General features: G+C 37.0%; 1 protein-coding gene across 13 annotated transcripts in view; it reads right to left on the bottom strand.

The window, feature by feature from the left end:
- Positions 1-15,707, bottom strand: part of RALYL (RALY RNA binding protein like) — a 425,404-nt gene that overhangs the window by 28,942 nt on the left and 380,755 nt on the right. For 10 of the 13 annotated variants that reach the window (XM_066993127.1, XM_066993126.1, XM_066993134.1 and 7 more), the window contains 3 exons: positions 10,342-10,389; positions 6,782-6,945; positions 6,023-6,103 (listed from right to left, as the gene is read on the bottom strand). In XM_066993127.1, the coding sequence (XP_066849228.1) occupies positions 6,023-6,103; positions 6,782-6,945; positions 10,342-10,389 (293 nt within the window). The remainder of the gene's footprint in view (positions 1-6,022; positions 6,104-6,781; positions 6,946-10,341; positions 10,390-15,707) is intronic. The other 3 variants (XM_066993133.1, XM_066993135.1, XM_066993137.1) reach the window with 1 other exon arrangement.

Raw genomic sequence — 15,707 nt, 5'->3', positions numbered from 1 at the left:
TTTTGACATCTGTTTATTTAGAAGGTTACTGCTTCCCTTGGGGGGCTGAAATTTGTCCATGCTGGAGTAGCAAAGCAATGCAGACTACAAGGTGAAATGGTGTGAATCAGGCCAGTAGGGAATCCTAAGTATCTGCAGTAGCCCACTATGAAGACAGTTGGCAACAGATCCCATGTGGTCAAGCTGCTGGGTTAAGAGTTGTTTCCTTGACTAGAAATCAGTAGGCTAAAATATCAAAAGTCAGAAGAGACACCACAAGGACCTAATTATATTTGTTCCCAGTATACAAAAGCTGAAAACTTCTGTATTTCCGAGTCTGGTGAGGAAACAGGCATATAGGTAGGACTACTGTGCAATTCCAGCCAAACCTTCTGCTTCACAGGGACTTCCCTGAGGTGTTTCAGATATAAATGAGTTTGAGAAGAACTATGCTAGAGGGAACACAGATGCAGTAGCGGGGATTCAACGATAAATGAAGATGTTAAAAACTGCAGAGGAGCATTATTGCTACCACTGTTTTCCTGCAAGATTCCCCTAATGCCAAAAGTATTTGCATAAATTCTGGACACTGTATCTGCAACTTATTTTTTACATTAAATAAGGTTATTAAATAGGAGATTCCATTATACAGTGAATCACTTCAAGTTAATGTTAAAAAGGACTGAAAGAAAAAAGGGGACAGATTTTCAACAAATCCATACCAAGTTCCAAATGTCCACCCCAGTTCCAACCTTACAATGTGAATGTAGTTATTCGAGTCACTTATCCTCTTAATTTTCAGGGAACTGTGCAAATCTTCAAAATCATTCTCCAAGAGAAATTCCACTCTCAGTTACATTGCACTAGGTATTTCTGTAGTAAACAGAGATTACTAAAGACAAGTTGTGAAGAACTTTAAGGTCTGAGTGGACACTAAGTTATCATTAGCCAGCAATGCACCTTTATGCCAAAGTAGGCCATTAATATCCTTGGATGCGCCAGCAGGAGTGTTGCCAGCAGGTTGAGGGAGGTGATCCTTCCCCTCCACTCACCACTGATAAGGCCACATTTGGAGTCCTGTGGCCAGTTCTGGGCTCCCCAGTGCAAGAGAAAATGAAGAAGGAGCCAGACTTTTCACAGTACTGCTGTACTGACAAAGACAATTGGCACAAATTAAAACACATGACATTCCCTCTACACAAAAAATCCTCCCCCCTTCTTTCCTTTTATTTTTATTTTTTAATTAATTAATTAATTAAATTAATTTTTATTTTTTTATTTAATTTGTGTAGTTTGTTAGTTTTGCTGTGGGAATGGTCAGACACCAGCAGAGGTTGTGGAGTCTCCATCCTTGGAGATCATCAAAAGTAATCTGGACATGGTCCTGAGCAACCTGCTGTAAGTGGCCCTGCTTGAGCAGGGGGTTTGGACCAGATGACCTTCAGAGGTCCCTTCCAACCTCAGACATTCTGTGATTCTGTGTTTCTGTGTCTCTGTGATTCTGTGGTATAGAGCTTGAGAATAATTGTAGAGTCTTTAAGCGCAGTGTTATAACACAGCCAAAATCTAAAGACTGTAAATACTGTACCTCAGGTGTCTTGCTTTGAGTATGGAAATTATCCATTAAACTTTAACTGATTTTCATTTAATTTTTTTTCAGACTGATCTCATGCAAGAAGTAGGTCATAAACATAAGAACAGAGATGCATATATTTAAAGTGTTTGCTCATCTGCTTTTTAGTTAAAGTACAGGAAAATAAAGGAGCTTACATTTGTTTCTATATGAGCAGATAAGCAATGGTCAGCAGATGACAAAAATGCATGTATTGAAAGGGAAAAATATATTGATGCAATTCCTCAAGCACTGACATCAGAATAGCTAAAAATCTTCAAACAACTGAAGAAAAAAATAACTAAACAAATAAAATTTGCTGATGACAGGAAATTGGAAGATATTTATTCAGAGTAAACTGGAATGGAAGAATGAATCAGGTGATTTTAAGGAATGCTACAGTAGAAAAAAGATGAAATTCAATTGCACTGAAAAAAATCTGCACTTGATTGACTAACAGTGGAACTCTTGCTCTTAACATGAAAACTCATCAGCTGAAAAAGACAGTAACAGAATTAACCTTAGGTATAATTGTAATCTCAGGTTGACAGTAGGCTATCATAAGGCACCCATGAAAAAGAAAATGCAATACTAGGATGTGTAAAACAATGTGTTTCTTAAGATTGGAAAATATCAATGCCATTGTAGACCTGGTGAGAGCTTATCTGGAATACAACATACAGACTGAAACACTGAATTCTAGCAGATATGTGGGGAGAAGGCCCATGAAGATGACCACAGGAATGGAAAACCTGTAATGTGACAGAACTTTGTGTGTTTGCCTGAGACAGAAGAACATGAAAGAATAAAACTTTTAAGCTAAGACAGTGTTGGCACAGCACATGGATATGAACAAATGAGAAAAAAATTTAAGCTGGAGGTGAGAAGAAACAGAAATAGAAAAACCTAAACCCCAACTGTCTTTAAGGTGAAGCTTAATTCGTTTGGAAAGGATTAGATGGTGTAGTTTCTTAAAAAAGCAAGGAAGTTACTTCAGTAACCCTTTCCAGTCCTCTGCTATAAATATAAGAGTTTTCTAGAATGCATCTTTCATTTAAACATCTTGCAGTAAAAGAGACAAGCTGCACCCAGGCCAAAGAGATTTAAAATTGAGGACAGTTATATTTTTAGAAATGAAAGTGCTCCTGTTGAATTACAGTAATATTTGTGAAACTTTTTTTTTTTTTGACATAAAAATTGATTCACCCACAAAGCATGATTCAGTTTTCTTTGGAAAGAAATGTCATATATTTTTATCTGAGCTCTTCAAGTTTAACATAAAATGCTTTATCATATAATATGACTTCAGATTTCATTGAAAAATGGGTTAGTTGATGAAGTTAAACATAAACTATAAAAGTCAAAATTAATTAATTTTAAGGAATAATTCAGCACATATTGTAACCTCTTCTGTATCTACTCCTTAATCTCATGCACAAAGATAATAAAAAAAAATAGATTATTGTTTTCCTCTTGTTTTCAGGTGCATAAAAAAAAAAGTGTATACTCCAAGAGCATCAGTTTCTATGTTGTCAGAAAAAGTGAGCATTTTTTTGAGTGCTAACTATCTTCATCTGTTGCTTCATACCATTTATGTGAAAAACTACCACGTGTAGTTTCCACACCAGTGTGTTTTACTTTATGAGTTTCTTCTGATAATGTGAAAAGATTGATTTGTTTATTTTTTCTATTTTTGGAGTTAAAAAGAAAAGAAAATGTTGTCAACTAATCCTAGAACAAGCATAGATTCAAAAATGAAATCGAATCCTCCTAACTTATTTTGTGTTTTGGAAGCAAACTCAGCACACATATTGTCCCTTCTTGGTAGAAAAATAATTTACTGCACTGGCAGACATTATTTTCACAGATGTTCTTATCAGTGAAAAAGGCATTTTTGGTATTATACTTTTGTAAGATCTTTGTTGTGTATGGCAACAAACTTCTGTCTTTGGATTGCTGGTTTTCAGAAATAAGTCATTCTAATTCTGCTAATTTCACAGAGGGGTCCACTGTGCTCTGACATTTACTACTACATAAATGGGTTCATTTTCTGGATCCAGCTTGAGTGTGGAAAGCAGCTATGCCTATGAGATTGCTACTCAAATCTGAAAACTCTATTAAGGCATGTGATCTCACGAGAGTTTTGCTATTTGGGGGTGAAATCTTTCAAGCATATGCAACGCCATTTTGACATAGGAATGTGTCATTAAGTTGGATTTGGCCTTGAATGTCATTAAAGACAAAAATAGCTTCCTTCCCACAAACTACATTTATTCTTATTGAAGAGATCCTTTATGTATTTAGCAATAAATTACAATTAGAATCAACAGTGCATTAGTTCAAGGGGTTCATATTAGCACTGTAGAGTAAGAGGCAAAAAAATAAAACCTGCTTCATCCCACAATTCATTATAACAAACTTTTCCTATAAATGGCATACATTCTCTGCTTTCTAGTTTGAAGCCCCTCAGGGAATAGCTTGGTTATTTCTCCGATAAACGTCTTACAATAAGCTGATTACATTCTTGCCCAAGTCAACAAAATCCTGTTTCTACCTTTAAGATGGTTTGGTTGGACTTGACAAGCAGTGATATAATTCTATGGGGAAATCAAGCATGAAAGTCAGTATACTGTGAGCCTTACTTTTCTTTAAAAAAATAACACACAACAAAACAAAACAAAAACCAACCAATTTATTTTCAGGTGTGCTGCATGCAAAAAGAGTATTTTCTTTCATTTTGTCCAGCAAAATAAACGTTCTCTGCAGTTGTGTTCCAACTGCCATTGTAAAGAACTGAGGGTGAACTCATCAGGGGTCAAAATGAAGGCCCATGTTTTTAGTGATGCAACTTGCAGCTCTCCTTTCAGTGTTAAGACCCGGACACAAAGATGATCTTGTCACTTGGAGATGTAAGACTGACAAGATTCACATAACAACTGCATACACTAAAGGTTACTTTCACTGAGGCACAACACTGCCTGCTGGGATCTCCAAACTCCTGATTGCAGTCAACATCCGTCATGTTGCACAGGCAATGTCTGGGAGTTTTTACAGGAAGTAGCTTTGGGTACTCATACTTGCACTAAGGTTGAATCCTGCAATCTGCAGTAAACACTACTTAATCCCTGACATAGGACTATGAAATATTTTCTGAAATGCAGGATGAGTACTAAAGCAAATTTGATGATTATTCTCAGGAGCAGATATCTATACGTTAATGTAAAATGCTGTGTCACATTCATTACAATGAAAATCCAGATTTCTAGGTGAGACATTTCCGTGATATCTCTTGAGATACACTAAGGTCTTTGGCTCTCTAGAAGTATCCTGTAGTTATTCTTGTTCTAGACAACAAGGAAAAAATATATATAAAAAAAATCTGAAAATAATTCATCTTCTTTGAGACAAAGTTTGTTCAAAAAGCCCATTCTTATTAGACCACCCTTTAGTACAAGTAGTGAATTAAATGCATTGTTACTACTAACTTTTCATGCGGATAAAACATTGGTAAAAAATGAACAAAGGAGTTGTAATGAGTGAATCTATAACTGTATATACTTACTAAAGCTTTGATTCACTCTGGAAAAATCCAAAGACTCAAGGCGTGGAAAAGACTAGCAAAATAATTTAAATTTTATATCTACTAAAGTGAAGATCTTGAGTTGTATGCTTTCATTTAAATTGATATTAGGAATCATATTTCAGTATTTGAGGAATGAAAAAGAATGTAAATGAACAAGTGTATTCATTCAAGATGTGTATGAAAATGATCTAGACATATGTTCATTCTCCAGAGAACAAAGGAAGCGTTACCACTCACAGACAACCCCTTAGGGTGCGAGTGAGCTTTATAATACAACACCTAGATTTATGTTTTCCTGCATGCTAGGTATCAAAGCTCCCACTGTTGGTAACAGACATCTAGCTAGTTCATTCCCTAGAGACTTGTGTGTGATTCAACTGTCAAGACAACAGATCCTCTTTCCCCGAACGTCATCCCTTCCAAGAAGTGGCCTGAGCTCCCTGTTCCCAGTGTACAGCATCATCTTTTTCTCTTACTCTTTCTCTGCTTATCCATTCCTTCCATTCCTTCAGCCACATGCATATTTATTACACATTTTCTTTCAAGGTCTTCAATATCATCAGTTCATACAACAGAATCAAGAATAGATCCTAGTGGACTCACTAGAGTTCTGTTTTCTTTGTTAGATGCTAGTGTGTGAGATTTGGATAGGTTATTCATTCAGAGTATATAATTATCTCATCTTGATGCCATAATCATCCCCTTTTCCATAAAGGTGTACTGTTGGTGGATTCACTTTATGCTTGTGTGTAAAACAGCATGATACTTTGTTTGGTACTGTTTGGCCAGTTTGGTACTGTAAGTGCCTTATTGAAGTCCCTTCATTCTTTCTAATATCTGATCCCTACCTGATCTTTCTCTTCCTCTTCCAGTGACGCTTCCAAGGGCAGTATCACTCCACATAAGGGGCAGGGGAAGACAGGTGGGTGCTGAAAGATGCACGGAGAGGAAAATGAAGTTCCTGGGAGATACTACAGGGTGGGGAGGTAGGTGAGAATGTAGGAGGGAATACCTGCTGTTCAACAGCTCTTCTAAGGCCAACTTGCTAAGAAGGGGTTGAATAACCCCAAATTGTCAATCTTATTTTGCACTCCCTTGTAGAACAGGCAAATACATTTTGCCTTTTCTACCTTCAAAGGAAACACTGGCAAAAAAAAATACAACCCAACCTCCCTCCTTCCCCAGCCCCAGGCCACCCTCCACACATCTCATATGAGTGGAAACAACCCTCACATCTCAACAAAAAGCAGTGTGCCTCGGTCTGTCTATAACAAGATTATTAGCTTTGCTTTATGATCATCTGTTCACAAGACCTCATGGTGCATAAACAGTCAGGATTATAGGAGATCTTAAACAGGCTTCTTCTGAGGCCAAGTAAGCGAGGCCAAGGATCACAGGTTTTTGACAGGATTTCCTTCAAAAGTTACACCAATTTTTTCTTTGACTTGCAGGAAAGGTGGGGCACCTTTGGTAACTAAACAAGTTTTTCAAACTACATGCTAAGTCTAAGAAATAACTACAAAAGTGGTATATATTGGAAGCTGTCTGCTTGCAGAAATTAATATGATCACTGTGTCAATAAAATCCAACTCATATGAACAACTCACATTTGGATCCTGAGGAAGAAGCCCCACTTGAGGTGGATCGTGATGCTCCTTTCATGGAGAAAACCCCTTTGCCTCTGCGAGTTGTTGTCACAGCCACACGAGGACGCTTCAGTGGTATCACTGCACGGGGTGGGGGAGGGACACGGCCATGATAATCAAACAACCTAGAAAAGATGAAGTTAGCTGGACTCCATAAAACCTTCTGTGGTTTCATGTCATGGAAGCCTTGTCAATTAAATTTTCTTATTATCTTTGAGAAAATTACCCTTTAAGATCATAATCACTTTATATCACAGTCAAACTAGATTTCAAGGACCTATGCACATTAAGTGCTATATTCGTATTTTAGTCACAGCCCAGTGCATAGCTCAGATTTTGCATCATTTAAATGAAGGGTGCTCCATGGGACTCTGTTATTTGCCCTATGGAAAATCCATAACCTGCTTTCCACAGGTCCAAATCATTTCATCACGCACAACTAATAGCAGCACATTTTGTTGTAGTCACATTTCAGCTCCTTTATTACATGCATGGCTTGGATTCTACTTTTCTATCTATCTGCTGTCCTTATAGATTGAAAAATAAATGAACTTTTTGGAAGTTGACCATAACCATAAAGAAATATCCTGCAGTTTCTAATGACGGAACTGTATATCCATTAGAATTGACAGAAATGAAGGCCCATCATCTTCTCTTTATTGGATAATGAATTGATCTAGAATCACTGAAATACTAAAGCACAGCTAATAATAATAAAAAAGTTAGTTTTGTTCAAACCAAAACCACTGTAGTAAGTATGTATTCAGAGAATTACCACTACAGTCACTAGAAGATGCTCTATAACCAACATCAACTAGTGTTCCCAAGCAGAATGGGAACCCAATCCTGAAAACACAGTTATCAACAGCTGTTGATTAATCTGCACAGAAGAAAACAAAGGCAACAGAAAAAGCAATTAAATCTACAGATTTGTTTAGAACATGAAAGATGAACACAAATCAGGAGAAGAAATTTAGAACGTGAAGGTTTACAGTTCTGAAACTACAGTAGAGGGACAAGCAATATTCTCAGGAAATATCTTTTTTTCTGTTCACAGATTTATAACTGTATGTTTAATATTCACATTTCTAAACACTGTCCCCCTACCGGGTGGATAGATACAATAGAAACATATTTGAAAACAGACACATAAGAAACTCAGAGAGAGAAATTCTCTCTACCATACTGTCTAATAGCATATGGATCAGGAAGAAAAATCAAGTCTTCTAGCCCTTTTTCGGTCAAGTAAACACCTATTGTTTAAATCCTGTGAACCTTTCCGTTGTCTGTATCATAATCCTGCAGACAGTACAAAATCTCTTCTTTCACATAACTACTTACAACATGTCATAAAGGTTCTGTCTCTCCCATTGAACTTGAACTTCATGGCCTTGAATATTCTGACTAAATAAGCAGTTTCTAGCTATTGCAAGCATAACTAAAAAATTCTGTTTGAATATGAACACTTTTTTTTTTTTTTAATTTTTGAAGAAATATTATGGTTTGTTGTCACTCATATTTTTTATTATATTGGATCAGGTTGGTCACAGTTTCCCGTTTGACATGAATGGAACAAAATATTTCAGAAGAAATGTAAGTTGATTTATATATATTTTTAATATGATTTTCTTTCTAGCTTTCAATAGTTTGTGTTTAGATAATGCAGTGCAATGAAAAACTGTTTCCTTTTTGAAATGTGAAAAAGGACTGTTATCTAGTATTGCTATTTTGACTTTTATTTTGAAATTATGCAAAGCTTTTGGTCTTGGCATTTTATTGCATGAAGTTCTACATATTTCAATGATATGCTCTCTTTAAAAAGATCCTTTTATCAGTTTTGAAGTACATTGCCTGCTCTTGTGCTTGTAATATGAGAAAAAGATTAACAGAAATGCTCATTTCTTGATGGGGAGCATGCCTACATGAAACATGGGGAGGAACTCTTTATCAGAGAGTGTAGTGACAGGATGAGGGGTAACAGTTTTAAATTTAAAAAGTGTAGGTTTAGACTAGTTGTGGATGCCCCCTCCCTGGAATTAAAGTTCATGTTGGACAGGGTTTTGAGTAACCAGGAAATGTTTCTGCCAATGGCCAGGGGATTGGAACTAGAGGCTTTTTAATGGCCCTTCCGACCCAAACCACTCTGTGATTCGATTCTGTGATTCTGTGATTCTGTGATTCTGTGATTCAGTTCAAAAATTATACTTTGTCTCAATAATCACTGATATGCATACAAAATGCCTGTTCTCCCCCCACCTTCTAAATTGTGCAGTCCTGATCTTGTCTGTCTTCATACAGATTTTATTTCACAACAGTAACCAGGTTTGCCACCCTTTTCTGACCTAAAGTACCTGGAAATCCACTGAGAAAATTCAGAGAAGCAACCTTGGGGAAAGTAAACACAAGCCTGTGGAAGTTAACTTCCTTTGGGAGAGGAGCTACTCCTGCTGTCAAGGCTGGACTCAGCAGGATTAAATGGAGTTAATTGCTTTTACTCCATGTGTAAAAGAAAACCAGCTCACTCTGTTTAGCTCTGTCCAAGGTGAGCATAGCTATTTATACAAGAAAATGAATCAAGTGGCTTGAATTAAAATAAATCCCAGAAAACAAACAAACAAACAAAAAATATATTGTTTCTGTACTTTTTCTACCATGTTTCTAAGGAGAAAGGTACGTAGCACACGACAACTTAATTTGGTGTAAAGGGTGTAAACCTCTACTCTGCTGTTGTCTGCTGCAACATGTAAAAGAAATCTCAGATTTCAGGTTGGTGGAGCAATGTTGTGTTGTCCTCCAACTCATTTGGCCTATGCTAAACCAGGCTACTGTAATGCAGAGATGCAACATTGCTGGATCAGGAGTTGGTTATCTGTGGCCATGCATGTTAAACCTTTGTTTTGGTGATTCTGCTATATCTGAATGAATAATATTTCTACAGCGCCGAGCTAGGCTGTGTGAACACACTCAAAGCACGAGTCTCCAACTGCTCAGGTATCCACACTCCCTTTCCTCCTATGGAAATATACATGCTGTTCAACTTGTGTTCTGACTACCCTCAAGGTCCTCCTAGACTTCTAAACATTCTTGGATGATGCTTGAAAAAACACATATTTCAGGAGACAGTCTACATCTTTTCATACACATGGATGAAAGAAAAGACATGAGCATCAATACTGACAAATTTTACAGCTGTTATATGCTCCAGAGAAAGTAAGCCTGGAAGAATTCTGTAGGAAGAAACAGTAAGCAATTAAGCTACCATTAATTTTTTTCAGCACAGAAAATGCCCCAGAATCTCTCAGAGAAAGCTAATAACAAAAGAACTGTTTAATGAGCAGACTTTGGGTGGTAATCTTCTCTGTTTGTGATATATTCAGATAATCCTCTTCTGATACACAATAGAAATGATGAAATGAATAATCTGTAAAATCAAAACGGACCTACCTAACCAAATGATGTGATTACATTATAAACAAACAATAGAAATGGTGTAGGATGTACAAAAATATAACCACACATACCTATTGTAGAAATCATCTCTGTAGTAATCATAGTCAAAGACATAACCCCTGTGGAAAAACATAGAAAAACAAGAATGAACTGACTTATAGAAAAATATGCATTGGTTAAAACATTTGTGGTAATGGCCTAATCTCACATTCCAAGTCATTTTTCAAAGTCCTTTCACTTTTCCTCAACCAAACACTGCATTATGTTTGCCAATGCTGTTGTCTATGTAGTAAATTTGGAAATGGGAAATTTCCAAATTCCAATGGAATTTGGAAATGTCTAGGGCAAGCAGAATAGTGAAAACAGTATATAGAAAGGATTTAACACAGCACAAAGCTCTGTAATTAGAGGATCATTATAGTGTAATTTTCTGAGTGATCAAATGAAGTGAGCACTCTAATACTGAAGCCCTCTTTTTTGCTGGGCTAACTTAGCATAGTCAGTGGTGTAGGAAGATTGCTAAATATGTGAAAGATTGGTAAGAGTGAGTAGGCAAGGACAGAGATTAAACAATGAATTTGATTCATGAAAACCATTAAAATGGTTGGACTACTGATCCTTGAGTTCACCAAATCTTTCATCTGTGAAGATTTAAACAGTTATAAAAAGAAAAGGAAAAAAGTTAGGAAAATGAATGATGCAAGCAAAAAGTATTAGAGACACCTTTCCTCATGTTCAGAAGGGAATACACATACCAGTCTGGGTAAAAAAGGCACCTTCAAGGTAAACAGATATAAGTAGGAAATTGGAAAAGTCCAGAGGAAACCTTTTTTTTTTTTTTTTTAACATTGTCAATTGCAAAGTTGATCCTGCATTGTTCTTCCTATGTTTGCATTCCATTATTCACTTTCTCCCTTTATGGTAAAGAAATAGCAATGAAGTCTATCTCACACAACCAAAAAGAGAATTAAAAATAAATGGTCTGCACTGAAAAGTCACAAGGGATTTGTACTTTGCCTGATTAAGGAGTAGGAAGAGAAACCATGTTTTTCACTTGCTTGAGTAAGACAATTATGAATATTAAGGCATGAGAGGCATGAAGAAAGAAAATATCACAAAAAAGGACAAAATTTAAATAAGAAAGAAAAGTAGAAAGGAGAGAGGAAGGAAGGAAAAAGCAGAGAGGAAAACATTCACTGAAAATAAAGGGAGGTGAATGGTGGTAGCTACATATTAACAAAGTGTGTCTTCAACTGGAATGGACTTCTGGTTAATTTCTGCTCTTCAATATTGAACAAGATGTCTTCAACTTTTTTGTTGTTGTTGTTCTTTAGTACACAATTTAAAGTATAGGTCAAGAATTCTGAAGTTCTTTGGGTTTATTTTCCCTCATAACATAAAGTTTCTTTCCCCTTTCATTCCCTTTGCTATGTCTCAGAGGCTGACTGCTTAAAAAGGGAAAAAAATGGTTTTCAGGCTTAAATTACCTCAGTTATTATTTCATCTTGGGGTTGCCTTGTCTGAAACTCAAAAAAACACCCACCAAAGGAGCAAGATATGAGGGGCAATTTCCACCTCCACCTTGGATGCATGTGCCCAAGCCTCTAATGATAGGGTAAGTCATGCTGTCTACCCACATAATGCTGGACCAGCACTGAAGATCATCACACTCATCAGATGAGAAGATGACTGTAGTCCTGTCAGTAAATTATTTGAGAAAGAAAAACTCTACATGAATTTTACATGAATTACTCACTAAATAAAACAGCCTTGGGAGACTAGAACATAGAAGGTAAGCTGAATGTGGTGAAGAAACCAAAATAACATTAAGTAATAGTTTTTAGATCTTCTATAACAATCACATTTCTGTATTTTACCTTAAAACAACTGTAGCAAAATTTTCCCTAAACTATGCAACAATTCTTATTTTGTCTTTCACTCCACAGCCTGTCCACATGGAACTAAGAGGTAGTAAAGCTACGATTTTATTTACGTCTATTCACAGTTTGCTAATGCTTTTCTTTAGCTGCAATTCCTGTACTTAATATTCAGTTTGTATTTTTAAGTAGAAGAAGACAGACAGCTTGAAGAAAAAAGATTAAATTTAAAAGGCATGTCACATGAAACCTTTCACCTGGAGTGACATTAATTTTATTTGCATAAAGATGAAATAAATTCAAATTTTCAAGGTTAAAGACCATGAAGCCAATGAACAATAATTCTCTTACCAACTGATGTAAGGTTGAAGGGCAGCTATACTTTTCTGTGGAAACTCAGCCCTGGGCGGTAGGACAGAATAAGGCTGGCCTTTCACTTGGCTTTTGTAGTATTACATTTTTCATATGCAAAATACCATGACAGAGAAGTTTCAAAGTCTCACATTCCTGGGAACAGTGGCACTGGAGGGACATGGCAGGGTGGGAGGTCTCAGGCAGAGATCTAAGTGGGCTAGGAAAAAAGTCAATAGGCTTGAGAGGGGGTTGAGTGATTGGGGGAAGTTTTCACAGATGAGAGTAGATAGTAGAAATTTTGGATGCTGTTGTCTGGGTATTTTCATTAGAGAAGATGCAGGAAGGAGTTTCTGGTATGGTAACCAAATGTTTCTCTCCTTCCTTACCTCCTCCTCACACTCTGCCCTTGAGGAGATCCTGTCACACAGTATTCCTCATGTACAGTATTTTTATATAGAAAAATGTGGCTTAGCACATTTTATTTTTTAATTTAGTGTAAAATTTGAAATAATACTTCTCTTTTAAGAGAAGCAGTTTTGCACATCAATCAGCCCCTAAGAATTTTGTTCTTTTGTCCTGTTCCCTGTTCAGGTAACTTCTGCCTTGAAAATCAACCGCTTTATGTTCTTTCAGCTTTATCAGTGACAATTTCAACCCATCATTCTCCAAATGGTCTAATGTTATCTGTGGGACCAGAAAAAAAGTAGCACTTTTTGGAATTTGATTATCACATGGCAATGTAATCTATGAATTTTTGCAAACTTTCATGGGTTGCCTATATCCATTGCCTTCTAAAAATATTTCATTGCTTCACAAGCATCTGATACTGTTATTACATTTGCCCAGAGACATGTTGCTTATTAACATTCATTGTGTGATAAAAACTTTTAAAGGCTGCAACAAATGTGGAAGAGGAGGATTACGATTATGTTTTTATTTTTCATGTGGAGAAACCCCAGCAGTTTTCATTAAGTGTTTTACAGGAGAAGCTATCTAAATGACTGTAATACAGATGTTGCCCCTAACTTTAAAGTTAAGCTGCTCTGCATTTTTGTATGGTTTATTTCAGTAGCATCTATTGCTACTAAGATAAGAAGTAACTGTAGGTTACTGAATGTTGCATGGCAGTAAATCTCTGAAATGAGCATACCCATGTCTTCAGCTGCAGCAAACATTACCCAATTTGTTTATCCTATTCATCTTTCTGCCAAAAAATTAGTACCCTGTGATTGGGATATGAAATTCAAACATACTGTGGCTTATAACAGTGTGACCTGCTAGCCCAGTTAACAGGCTAACAGGTGTTGGTTTCATTCCTTTTCTACTCTGAGTTTATTGTAAGTGAAATCTTCTTCACAATTCAAGGAGTTCCTGCTGATTAAATTCCATGTCCCACAACATGGGTGTGGGGACTCTAGTAGGAGGTGGGAAGGGATTTTCTGCTTTCCCCACAGGTCACTCAGGAACTCTTTGCATTGGCAAAAGGCATTTCTGTGTGGAAATGCTGTTCATGTGGAGCAGAAGAGAGCCAGTTCTGCACACAAAGTGACTCCTTATCTGGGACCACTGGCAAAGTAGTGGCACCAGCTTCTTCACCCTCAAGGTCAGGATAGCAGATGTGAATGGACTACCGTGAACTCTCAAGAGAGCAAAGGGTTCATTTCTTTCTTTCCCTTTCTCATTAGTTCTCTTAAAGAAAGGTGACTGAATTGGTCTTGGAGATAAGACATTTATCCTTCTATGCTATCCATTAGAATGATGGAAGGAGAATAGCACTGTAGAACCTTGTCTGTAAGTGCTTGTCCTTATGGAATAAGACAGGTAAAGGAGGGTAGGTCTAAAGCTTTGGAAAATCTTGTTGTGGATCCTTGATTATACTCATGGTCTAGATCTGTTTCTCCCTCTCTGAAACTTTACCTGCAGAAGTGGCAGCACAGGCAATGCAGCAGCAGTGTTAACTGGGATTAAGTATCCTTTGCTTTGACTGCTGGGTTAACAGCCCATGGATACAAGACATCATGTGAAACTGTTAGAGGTCTGGGGTTTTATAAAGGCAACTCCTAGTGCTCTTCATTGTGAAGCAGTTGTCTTGCAAGTGTACTGTAAAGGCTGTGAGCCAGAGACAAAGAAAAGAATCCCAAATGGATGACCTAGAAGAAATAAATCTCTTCTGATTTTCAAACCAATATCAATGTCCTTTTATCTATTTTTTTTAAGTTGAATGATGATGCTTCACTTGTAATAATATGCTGAAGAAATTACACTGTGAAAGCAACTAGTACATCTCTCTATGTACAGCTGTAATTATTTGCACTTACGTATGCCAAGGGACAGACATAAGCTTTGGTCAGTGCTGTGGTATAAAAAATGAAGCAGAAAATTAGCACGGATAATCACGGGCACTGAGATCAAGGTGACTGCAGGGCTTTTAACCTCTTGAGAGTAATTCCTTAGCAACCCACCAACCTGCGTTACGGAGGCTGCAGGAAATCACTCGTGCAGTGTGGAATACCAAACACTCAGCAAGTTGGAAGCAGAGAAAGGTTTAAACGAGCCTGTGAACTGGTGGAGTCAGCAGTTTCATAATGGCGCTGTAAACAGTCAGATTACTTACCCACAAACATGACACCTCTGCAGCTTTAGCAGCAGACCTGTGTGCATGCTGCTACTATTAAGGCAGAAGACAGTAAGGCATCCTAATGGTCACACTGAGGCAAGAAAAACTCATCAATAAAATGTGTTTCTGTTAAGCAAAAGTCATAGTTGCTTTTTCTGACCCAGTATCAACAAGACAATCTTGTACAAGTTGTCCCTTTTAGCTTCATCTCACTTAACTATTAGCCTGCTTTAAATTCAGTGTGCCTGAAGAATAAAGCATTCCCCAAAGACCAGATTTTCAGAGCTATAATGCTGTATACATTCAACTGTCCTACGCACACCTGCAGGTGCACATGTCAGTTAGGCAAATGCAAAATTATGCTTTTGCATCTCTGAAATAAACTTCTAGACGTTATATCTTTATTTGATGATATTGTATATTGAAAATATATTGTCACAGTATAACCTTTCTTGCATTCTTTGTTGTATGCCCACGGTAGATGTTTACAAACTAACAGTCACACCCTGTTTTAATCTACTTTGCTCCCAGCACTAGTTAGTGTAACTAACTGCAGTGAAGTTATTCTGCTTTTAGAAGAGTTAATGCA

The sequence above is a fragment of the Anser cygnoides genome, chromosome 2 (assembly GCF_040182565.1).
Source record: "Anser cygnoides isolate HZ-2024a breed goose chromosome 2, Taihu_goose_T2T_genome, whole genome shotgun sequence".
NCBI lineage: Eukaryota > Metazoa > Chordata > Aves > Anseriformes > Anatidae > Anser > Anser cygnoides.
This window is presented reverse-complemented; position numbering and strand designations above follow the sequence as displayed.